The following is a 12,483-nucleotide window of genomic DNA, read 5'->3' on the forward strand; positions in this document are numbered from 1 at the left end:
GGCCGATAGCCCATGATGCTAGTGCTGCGTATTTTCTTAGTTTGTATAATAATTGTATTATTATGTAAGCTTTTATAAAATAAAAAAAAAAAAATATGTATACCTAGATACCTAGATCGTGATTACGTGAGTATGTTCTTCTACATATGTATTTAAATACTCTTATCCATAACTGTATGTATGGGCTTCCTTTCTTTATTAATTTTTAAATTAAAATAATTTGTGTCGTGGAAATGAGTCACGGCCTCAACGCAAATAAATAAAAGTGTGACAGAGAATTTTTAGTGCATGACTTTCAAGTCATCGACTTACAAAAAAACATATAAGATTATCTGAATTAAAATGTATGAACAGTTATGAACGAGGCTAATAACGTATGGATTAAAACCACAATCGCACAATATCCACATCATGGCTGCCGAAGAACTTTTATTTCGTGTTTGATGGCAACATATTGAATTATCGAAATTTTTTTAGAAAGCAAAATGTTTTATTAATTTAACGAAACGAATTATTTTTTTTTATTAATTAAACGAAAGCCATAAGGACAACGCCAGGGCGATAGTGATTCACAAGAAACTCCAGGCACCTGATCAGAGGGTCTTAGGCATCCACCTTATAGTCCATATTGACGATGTAAAACTTTTTAAAACGTATATTTCATACAGCGAAAGTTTCTTGGTGTGATAGAAATGACATGCCATTGAATCTTAAAAAATGTAAAACGAAATGTTTTTCACGTAGATCTGTAGCCTTTATACGCAATACTAAACTTTAGGTTGAAGCAAGTATGCAGTTTTGTTGATCTAGGAGTAACTATTAATCTTCACGCATCTTCCACGGTTTTTAAAGCTTAAGGCGCTCTTAGTTTTGTTAAACGTTGGTCTAAAAAATTTAGAGATCCACTTACCACGAAAATTCTTTTTACATCTCTGGTGAGGTCTATATTAGAGTATGCATTTGTGGTTTGGAACACTATTTACCAAGTCCATTCGGATAAGTTAGAGTCCGTTCAAAAACAATTTTTACTTTTTGCCTTAAATAATTTGCATTGGGATCCCAGTTTAAATCTTCCCCCTTACACTAATCGTTTAAAACTTATAAATCTCCCGACACTCGCTAGTCGTATTATATATTTCTTGTAAAACTCATGAATGGGTCAGTCTGTAGCCCATCTCTTTTATCTGATATTAATTTTAACGTTCCCGCTCGCTCTACAAGGCAGTTTAGACCCTTATTTATAAAATTTTCTAGAACAAAGTTTGAGCTAAACGAACCATTCCGCCGCATATGTCATTTCAATTCTCATTCCAGCACATTTGATCTAACAGACTCAGTCTTTACCATTAAAAAAAAAAAATATTTTATCTACTCTTAACAAGTAACATTCAAAAATTATAAACTTTAATTTTAATTCTTAATTTTGGCTGTTGAAATTTTTGTTTCTGTAGCTGAGCAGCTTAAGATCGCAACGCTTAAAACTCCCTTGCCTTTTATGACTCGGCTAATTCCGCTCGTTCGCGGATTGCGCCCCTCGCGGCGGTTGGGCGGGAGGAGGGTAATCGTTGGGTATTATTATTATTATTATTATAACTCGAAACAAGTGATTAATACCTGTTGCTCCGAATGATTTTGCTGGTGTAAAATTCACCTCAAGAGAAACTTGTGAAAATTGACTACCACAGTTTTTTGGTAAAATGGAACCCTTGTTCCCTGAGAGTGGCATTATGAAGTCATCTTCAAAAAGACAACAAGTTAACTAACCAACCGCTTCAGATCATTATAAATAAACCAGATCATTCATATAATAATAAATCAATATTTCAATTCAATGCACAAATAATGCATGTCTTTCTACTACACATTATATTTTACTTTTATTTAGGCTAATGTATAAGTAATACTAATAGTAATATCTTAAATAAGCAATTACAAATAACAGAAAAATAGTTTTTTTCCAGCAACATGCAATTGTTTATACAATTATTTGAGTTAATTGACTTTTGAGCTTCTGGTTTTATATTTGCGATTTGTTTGAAGCTATTTTCAGTTTTCCAATTGAGTTGGCAGCTTTGAGTGTTGTGCATGKCTGGTATCTGTATTTAATTGCATTTGATCAAAACTAAAATGTGGAATACACAATTTTTAAATAAAATGGCACAAACGAAATATATTTACATACACATATATCACATTCAAATTATTGACATAACTGTAACGTTAAAATTAATTTTACGAATGTGTGCTTTATTGTGTTCTATGCCATTTCATTGCTTATCACATCCAAAAACAAATGTTATGTTTAGTATGTCCATAATAATATTACTTTTATATATTTCTAGTTTCTGATTACATCCAGGCATACGGGATAGACTCGAGACTAGAAGAACATACATATGTATGTATGCTAAACACAAAGAATACTCAGCGTTCTTCAACCTCATCGCCGGATCCTACTCTCTAGCCGCTACTTAGTCTAAAGGAACCGATCAGGGGTTGATTACGACTTTAAAACTCTCTGAGATAACTGAAGATCGTACCGAGAAAACCATTAGTTTGCTTGTACTGACTCAAGTCACAGTTTAGACCAATATTTTATGAAAAAGCACCTGCGAACTACTTTTTATGTTTACTTCGCAATAGCTCGGCCCAAGAATTATAGATGAAAATTTCAAGGTATGTAATTGTAAATAAGGTATTTATTTTATTTTGTTCATAATATCATAAATTAATGGGTTGTGAGAACGTACAAACAACAACAACAAAACGTGGCTTTTGTAGATCTTTTTGAAGAGGGATTTTACTTGATAAATAAATGATAATAAAAAATTTAATGTGCATTTTAATCACAGCTTGGCGCTGATGAAGATTTTTCTGCATAAAATTGACTCAAGGCAAAAAACAAAAAACAAAACTTATGACTATAAATAATATTAGACGGACGAGTCAACACAAATGGGCGACTTCCCGAATTTATTTTGATGAAAAAATTTACACTGCAGTGTGGTCCCAGAGAGATAGGAATTATTATCAAAAGATATATTCCTTCGATCATAAACTGAAAATTATATCTAAGTAAGTCGTGCAAACGCTTATAGGAGCCAACTACACTAAATTAAAAACTACTGCTACAAAACTTTGTACACTATATTTTCGATATACATACGTACTTCGGCGAATACGGTGGTTGCAGAACGATATGAGCCGAGCTTTTGGCAAAAAAGGTCGCAAACACCCAATGCAGTATGCCGTGGTGCATTTTCGTATTTTGGCACCAATCGAGACTTGACGCGTTTGAGACACAAGAAAAATGCTTCGAAATGGTTTGGGCTGACCTAAATGCTGTTCTAACAGTATCAGTAACTCGGACTTAATTCAGATTGTTGAGTTATCAGGTAAGTAAAAAAGATTTTTTCTCTTTTTGCATGAACTTGCTGCAGTGGTCCACACAAAAAAGCAGCTTCTTTGAGAAGAAATATATTGCAAAATTCCAAAACGATATCTCAAAAACTGCTAGTCCCTCAGACGGTTACACATCAATACATACATCAATATGTACATCTATATATGTATAAAAGAGCCTGAACAACGTTTACAAATTGTTCAACTTCATTACGAGAATTCACGTTTTGTAAATAATGCGTTTCGCTCAACTTATGATCAACGTAATCGGCTTACAGAGCGTACTATTCGCAACACCATCATCCATTTTTAGACCCAGCATTCATTTTTGGATAATATTCGACTGGATAAACCACGTCCAGAACCCAGTGAAGAAAATATAGCAGCCGAGCTGAGAGTGTAGACGAAAACGGAGGATAGTCAATTCAGCGCGCATGGAATGACTCGGCGCATTTTACGTCGAGATCTTAAATTGAAAGCGTACAAAACACAGCTTGTGCAAGAACTGAAGCCGCTCGACTTTTCCAAGCGACATCGCTTCGCTTCGTGATTTCGACGACATTTGGTTTCATCAGGACAACGCCACTTACCACACATCGCATGAAGCAATGGATTTATTGAGAGAACACATCGGTGAGCAGATAATTTCAGGTTTTGGGCCAGATACCAAAATCGTGTAATATCACACCGTTTGACTTTTTCAAGTGGGGACATGTAAAGTCTATGCGGACAATTCAGTCCTTGGAGCAAAACATCACAGTGTCATTCGCCAATTACCAATCGAAATGATCGAAAGAGTCATCGAAAATAGGACTCAACGGATGAACCAACGTAAAACGTAACCGTAGCCAAAATTTTAAAGAGGCAATCTTCAAAAAATAAATGCAAAGAATGTCCTTAGGAAGGATAATATTTAATAGGGAATAATTTGAAGTTTCTGTTTTTTTTTTTTTTTTTGCTCTAAAAAGTAGGAAACCTCGAAATGCAGCCCCGTTTATATAGATACATACATTTTATAGGGCTGTTTCTTTCTAAATTTAACAAACTTAGGGGCAAACTTATTGTACCCTATGCAGGTATGAAAAATAACGTATCGAAACTGTCGTAATCGCCAGTATTTTTGGCTCTAGTATCTGAGCTCATATTAACTTCAGTTTAATGTGAGCAAATAACCGAAGAACATTACCAAGCTTAATCGTAGCAACAAAATGCAGCATTCTTTATCGAAGCTTTATTTTTAGTCATTGGGCATTCAAAGCAATTTTTATTTAAATTAAAAAGCATACAATTGACTAAATGTAATTTGCGCTATCTTTATTCGCAACCATACGCCAGGCGAACGTGCGCCGTTTACACTCGATTGAGATTTCGGCGAAAGAACGTTTGTACTCAATAGCCAACGCTTGGCAGGCAACCAACCGACTATAAGGCAAAGCAATTGGGCAGCCAGTCAAGCAAACAAACATTCAGCAGACAGGCAGGCAAGCAAGCAGGTACTTAAATGGCAGAAGGCTGTGGAATACTTAGCAGCAGAACGGTGGAAGTGGGTTAAAACCAGTCGCGCAACAAATTGCTAAATGCACGCCACAAATCGAAACTGTTGCAGCCTCAATACGAAAACGTTCTGCGAATTTTTTCACAAACAACAACACATACACACGTACACACTCACATACATATAGAGTTGTCGATGCGCGTTGCGTATTTGGGGGAAAATTGCTGTTTTTTGCATTTTGAATTTTGCTTTGTTTACGTTTTGACACCAAAATCCAATTGCGTTCACAACGCGCCTTCAAACGCAAGCGCGCGCGCGCACCGCCAACAAGTGAAATGCTGTCTGGCCTAAACTGGTTGCTCGCATGTATTTGGATTTTGGCCAGGCCAAGCGCGCACAGTAGCTAATGCCGCACTGCCCGAGAGTCGAGTTTTATCAATTGCGTTAATTAATTTTTAGTCATTTTATTTATTTATTTATTTCCAGTCTTCTTTGTGCTTTATTTCCACCACGCAGTTAAGATTAAATATTTGTGTACACCAACAACATCGCATGCATGAACAACTTACATACGTATGAAAAGGGTAACAAATGAAATGGGGAATAATGTGGCAACGCTTAGTCGCTGGCCGCCTGCCTGCCTACCTGGACTAATTGTGTTGGCGAGTTTGCGCACATTTCCATTTCAATTTGGTGCACTTCGCAATTGATTGGCATGCGACCAGCGCTGTTCAAACCCTGGAACGCCGGCACGAGCAGCGCTCGAATATTCATTAGCCTTTTGCAGATATGCGCGTTGTAAAAGCACACAAACGTTGGCATGGTGCGAATTTTCTCAAGCAAATTTAATTTATGCGCGCTAAAAACCGCCGTCTGCTCAGTAAGCTGTGACGAATGCTGATTTTATTGGCGCTGTGTCATTTACATACATACATATCGCGGCTATAAAACTAGTACCAACATACTCTTTCACGTTTGAATTTATGCTAATCAAGTTAATGAAGCACGCGGAAACTGGCACAGCTCCAGTGCTGGTCAAGTGACGCCACTGCATACTCGTTTATTGGCCGGTTGGCTGACCCATTAACGTTTCAACTTTTTAGCATCACAAACGGCATTTCACAGACGCGCCCAAAACCAATGAAATACGAGAATTTACGAACTACCGGCTGGCATTCTTCTTTTTCAGCTCCTTCCCCGAGCGGGCATTCGCTTTAAGTTAATTCAGTTTGCATTTGAATTCTTTTAAGTAACATTTTAACAGTTATCAACTTCTGCCTCTTATATACATGTTCGCGTACCGCTCGCGTGCTCTTCCTACCGAGTATAAATTAATTTGGCAGCGGTAGCTTTTAAGAGCACTTATCTCCCTTTCCAACTATTAAGCTAGCTATTAGCTTACTGATCAGTTGGCTTAAGGCTTTAAGCTTATTCAAATATTCAACATTAAGCAAAATGCAGTAAAGATGTGGAATGCAACAAACACTAAGAGAATCGATGGCAATAGAGTATAACACATAATTGGGTGTAATTATAAGAGCGAAATAGCGGAAATATATTTCCTGTGCTAATTTACTTTTTTCATGAGTGTTACCTTTCAATGTAATTCCATTGTCCGAAGTTTAAACAAATTTTGCAAATATTGTTATATTAAATATGGTTGTAAAAAAAGTCTTGCGGTATTTTCGCTAGTTGGCGCTGAGAGCGCGTAGTTCTAGTTTTATTCGTCGCATCGAGTCATGCTATACCTTTTTGGAAAGCTCATTTCACGCGCTAACACGTGTTTGATTGATTGTCGTTTCTTTTAAATCGTTAGTGAGTTATAATGTCGCAAACATGGAGCAAAATAAAGAGAAAATACGGCATATTTTACAGTACTACTATGATAAAGGCAAAAATGCATCTCAAGCCGCCAATAAAATTTGTGCAGTTTATGAACCCGATACAGTTTCCATTTCCACCGCACAACGATGCGTTTTCGTTCTGGTGTATAGGTGGTGGAAGATGCGCCACGCTCCGGAAGGCCTGTCGTCGAAAATTGCCATAAAATTGCTGAATTGGTCGAAAGAGACTGGCATAGTAGCAGCCGTAGCATCGGCCAAGAGCTGGACATGAGTCATCAAACCGTTATAAAATAAAAAAATTAATATAAATAAAAAAATACCGCAAGACTTTTTATTATAAAACAATGTAGAATTTGAAACGGCTTTTATACTGTACAGTAAATTAAAATGGTAGCATGAGTCGTGTCAAGCTGTCATGTTTTTTTGCTTAGTATTGTTTGACATTTCATAATAAAAAGACTTACGTCTGAAAAACATTTATAAATCGTTCAATTTTACTACGAAAATTCACGTTCTGTGAAGAAAGTGTTTTCACGCTTCTCTCAATTTATATTCACGGCTACTGAGCATACTCTCCGCAGCGTCATCACCCATCCTGAGACTCAGCACTAATTATTGAATAATATTCGAACGAATATACCACGTCCAGCACACACTGAAGAAAACACAGCAGCCGTAGCTGAGAGTGTACACCAAGGTAGTGGAGTTGATTAGGCGCCTTGAACTGACGTATGGAACGACCTGCCGCATTTTATGTTGAGATCTTGAATTGAAAGCATACAAAATATAACTTGTGCGAGAACTGAAGCCGCTTGAACTTCCCAAGCGACATCTCTTTGCTCTATGGGCTCGTGAAAAATTTCAAGAAGATCCGACATTTTCGAGCCAAAGTTTGTTCAGCGATGAGGCCCACTTTTTACTCAATGAATACGTAAACAAGCAACATTGAAGCATTTGGAACTAATAACAACCTGGAGAGATTCAAGAGTTACTATTTCATCTATAATAACGGTTTTGTGTGATTTGTGGGTCGGTGGAACCATCGGTTTATATTTCTTCAAAACTGATGACGGTGAGAAGGGAACCGTCAATGGGGACCGTTCTCACACCATGATAACCGAGCAGTTGTTTGCTGAAATGGAAGCTCGTGGTCTCGGCTACGTTTGGTTTCAACAAGACGGCATCAATTCCCACACATCGCATGAAGGATTTATTGAGAGAACACTTCGGTGAGCAGATAATTTCATGTTCTGCGCCGGTCGATTGACCAACAAGATCGTGTGAAATCACATTGTTAGACATTTTTCTGTAGGAATATCTAAGGTCTGAAGTCTATGCGGATAATCCCGCTTCGATTCAGGCTTTAGAGCAAAACATTACGCGTGTCATTCGCCAGTTACCAGTCGAAAGTTTGAAAGAGTTAATCTTCAAAAAGTAAATGCCAAACAATGTTCTTTCAAATGATAATAAACAATACCATTAAATTTGAAGTGTCTGTGTTTTTCATTAAAAAAAAAAAAAATAACGAACTTCGAAATGTATCACCCCTGTTTGCAGGTAACGTTTTTTCGAATTGCCTTTGCAAATTGCAGAGGAAGAAATTATGTAAACTGAAGCAAAGCTTAAAGATATGAGAATGAATAAATCTCTATATATATGACGTGGTATTATAAAATTTGTTTATAAATCTTCCGCGCGAATAACCAGGATTATAACTTAAAGAAGGACTTCTCGCACAATTCTGACCAAGTTATGATTGTACTTTGAAGCTTTGAACAGATAAATAACTCGGTAACTATTGGAAACATCAGAAGACATTAGTCGCTGGACTTTCCAATTTATAACAAACCATTTTCGGTTTTTGTTATTTCTTTTATTGACATTGATTTTTTTTATAATTTAATTACTAATTAGAAAGTTATTTAATTATTCAATTGTTTGATAAATTTTGAACAATTACGAATTAGTTAAATTACTTAAATTCCTCCAATTTCACACAATTAAGAGCGTGTTTTGAGCTTGATATAACCTCTCCTCTGCTGCGTATTAAAAACCATTGTTTAATCATATCGGTAGATATCCAGATAACATATGTATATTTAACGGATTGCGCTGTGAAATAAATTTATTGAAGAATAAATTAACGCCAAAAAAGTATCAATTGTGTTGGCAAAAGAGTCGAAGGAAAAATATGTGAGCTCATGCGTAAACAATTATAAAATTATTGATAAAGGCGCAACACTTATCGGGTTAACGTATACGCTTAGTAGTGACTGGGATGTATGAGTGTATGTATTTAAAAACAAGAAAAAACGTTAACTTCGGCTGCACCGAAGCTAATATACCCTTCACAGGTGCATTGTTTTAGTAACTATGAGTTAAGTTTGTATGGAAGCTATACGCTATAGTAATCCGATCTGAACAATTTTTTTCGGAGATTATATTATTACCTTAAGCAGTAATCCATATCAAATTTTTTGATGATACCACGTAAAATGCGAAAGTTTTCCATACAAGCTATTGATTCCGATCGTTCAGTTTGTATGGCAGCTATATGCTTACTATAACTGATCTGAACAATTTCTTCGGATATTACATTAATGCCCTAGAAAATAACATGTGTCAACTTTCGTGAAGATGCATTGTCAAATGCAAAAGTTTTCCATACAAGAACTTTTCCCGATCGTTCAGTTTGTATGGCAGCTACATGTTATAGTAGTCCGATATCTACAGTTCCGACTAAGGAACAGCTTCTTGAAGAGAAAATGATGTTTGCAAAATTTCAAAACGATATCTCAAAAACTGGGGGACTAGTTCGTATATATACAGACAGACGGACAGACGGACGGTTAGACAGACAGGACATGGCTAAATCGACTCAGCTCAACATACTGATCATTTATATATATACTTTACAGCGTCTCCGACGCTTCCTTCTGGGTGTTACAAACATCGTGACAAGCTTAATATACCGTGTTCAGGGTATAATAATGCATATCTTTCGAAGAATATAAATAACGACTGGAATTGTGCTCCAAAGCTGGCTTCCCCAAATATTAAAGAGAGCAAGGGAATAATATCGTATGTTTGTACTTTCACGGCACATACATACATATGTGCCAATATGAGAATACAATTACATATGTATCGCTTTGTACCATACATACCTACTGACAATTATTATTTTCCCTTCATTAAAATTTTGCTTTACAAATTTGTAAAATTTTTTGCTCACAAAGTTTTTATCGGCTACAAGTACAAAATTTGGTTCAAATACCTACAAATGTAACAGCTGAATAATTGCGACGATTTATCCAAGGTGTGTCTATTGAATGCTTGATTTTATATATACATATGTGAATTATAATTAATGGGTTATAAATACAACAAGTGGAATGTGCAAAAATGCATTCGTGCATGACATATTTACACTTGAAAATAAATACGAGGCATACGAAGAAAGCTTTTCTCGGAATTGCTTAAAAATGAAGTGTGTATTAACAAGTAGTGCAAAGGTCTTCGAAAATAAAGAACCTGGGAATGTCATTATAATACAACCTAATCGAAAATGATTTGGAAATATTAAACAAAAACTTCAGATGAACCGAAGCTAAAATAGTCTTCAGAATAAAATAAAAAAGTTTAGATACAAGAACTTGGTTAATTTCACGTTTTGGGCCGGTCGATTGGCCACCAAGATCGTGTGATATGCTGTGTTTGAGTATTTTTTATAAGAGAAATTTATTTGTTCTTGTTAACTAAACTTCTTCAACCATATTAAGTAATCTAAGGTCGAATCAGCCATGCGACTCGAAACCTACTAAGAGTGCGAGGTGTATTAGAAGCAAATCTTCAATCATAAAATAATTATTTTTCGTGCATATAAAACTGCAAACCTCCTTGAGCGCTAAACTGAATTCAATAAAGAGACGTATAAGCGTATATTTCAAATTTAATTTTTATGGGATTTATTCATGACATCGATTATGATAGTACAAGAATATTTACAAGTTCCATGCAATTTGCATTATTTTTAGCTTAACGCTTAGTGCTCCTATAGAGAGCTCCATATTCACATGGTAGTTGCTATAGTGCCGGAGAAAAGCAAATACGAACAACCAATCAACATCTTTAGTTGCATAACTATACTTTAACAACTTGTATAACTTATCAATTTTATTTAAATAACGGGTTTTTAAACTATTCGAGTGTTATACCCAACAAGCCCTTGTATTAGCGTGGTCGAATAATTTGATTGGTTTGTGAGGACCAAGCAGCTGATCGCCGTTGATCTAAATACACCAAAGAATCGGTTTAGCTTTATCATTACTTAGTTTGAAAATGAACTTGAATTACTGTCAGTAATATATTTGGTAGAAACTTTACTTAAATGTGCTCGGGTTGACATCTCCCATATCATTTATTTCATCAATTTAATTGAATAAAACCTCTTAAAAAGTTGGCAACACTATTCAAAAATATTTTCAATTCAAAGTCATCTTATGTTTAATACACATATTGTATGAATTCGTTTAACTTACAAATAGTATTGACTTCAAAAGCTAGCCAGGCGGCATTACTTCTTTAGTTTGGAGTCCACAGTGCTATCTTATCAATTTATTACACATAAATTTGAAATAGGTTACAACATTCTTAATTTTTTCTTTGAATCATTTATTATTACATAGAACAATTCAAAGTAAACCATTGATACCGGTTTAGCCTTCCCTACAATTATATAAAGAGTACGTACTTTTTTATTAACTTAATTTTCACAATAGTTTTAACTTGTTTATGTATTTTTTTTTTAAGTCAGTGTGGGTTTTGTTTACTTTATGTGATGGTATTTCATTTAAAGGGCTCTAGATTTCATATCTACTCATTTGTACACATCAATCTCTCTGGTTTTCGGCAGAGTATTGACCAAATTACGTTCATAAGTTTCTCAAGTTAGTATATATAAGGCGAGTTCATACTTTCCGTTATTTAGCAACACCTTTTTATACCAAACTTACCTTGGTTTTGGCCTTTGGCCATGTCCATTACTTGTAAGTGTATGATGTTACTTAGGTAATCACCAATATGTTCCATTAGCTCTGAGGTATACATTTTTGATTTTGTAAAAAACTTTATCATTTATGTATGTGTATGTAAATACTCTTGTAGTTTAAATATTTACTCTACTTGACACAGACACCAGTGCATTTACTACGCCTTTAAGAATATAATAAAATACGTTTTATATAATTTTGAACACTTTTATCAATTTCGTATACGTTTCCAAATTATTTCGCATCGTATTTTTGTTTTTTGGAAAGTCCAATCACTGTGTCGCTATTGCAAATACTGATTTCTCACTTATTTTACATTTTTACACGCTTTTCACTTGCGAATATTCCACGTCGACCTCGCAAAACATTAAATCAAATATTTTATGTACGCGTCGATGAGTTGTTTTTGTATTGTCGAACGTTTCGCTGCAGTCCGCTGCATGTCTCCAGTAACTGTACGCGAATGACTCAATATTGTCGTACTCCATTAGAGCTTGAGTAAGGCAGCTTTATCTAGCCAACACAAGTACACCGATTTCAGGTGGAATTGACAGACGGAACGTGGCACAGTGTTACGAGTTTAATCAAAATGTAATCTATGGATTATATTTCAAATTTCGTTTAGAGTTATATTCAGAAGTCGCATAGGTTCTTCTGGTTCTTGTATGGAATAAAAAGTCTAAATTTTGCA

The 12,483-nt window shown here is 35.3% G+C and overlaps 1 protein-coding gene across 2 annotated transcripts in view; it reads right to left on the reverse strand.

Annotated features, from left to right (window-relative positions):
• The window catches only part of LOC108978976 (F-actin-uncapping protein LRRC16A), an 80,985-nt gene extending 68,748 nt beyond the window's left edge, over positions 1-12,237 (reverse strand). For both annotated transcript variants that reach the window (XM_018949506.1, XM_018949507.1), the window contains exon 1: positions 11,757-12,237. In XM_018949506.1, the coding sequence (XP_018805051.1) occupies positions 11,757-11,877 (121 nt within the window). In that variant the 5' untranslated portion in view covers positions 11,878-12,237. The remainder of the gene's footprint in view (positions 1-11,756) is intronic.
• Positions 12,238-12,483: the final 246 nt, after the last annotated feature.

The sequence above is a fragment of the Bactrocera latifrons genome, unplaced genomic scaffold (genome assembly GCF_001853355.1).
Source record: "Bactrocera latifrons isolate USDA-ARS-PBARC rearing strain unplaced genomic scaffold, ASM185335v1 scaffold_13, whole genome shotgun sequence".
Classification (NCBI taxonomy): domain Eukaryota; kingdom Metazoa; phylum Arthropoda; class Insecta; order Diptera; family Tephritidae; genus Bactrocera; species Bactrocera latifrons.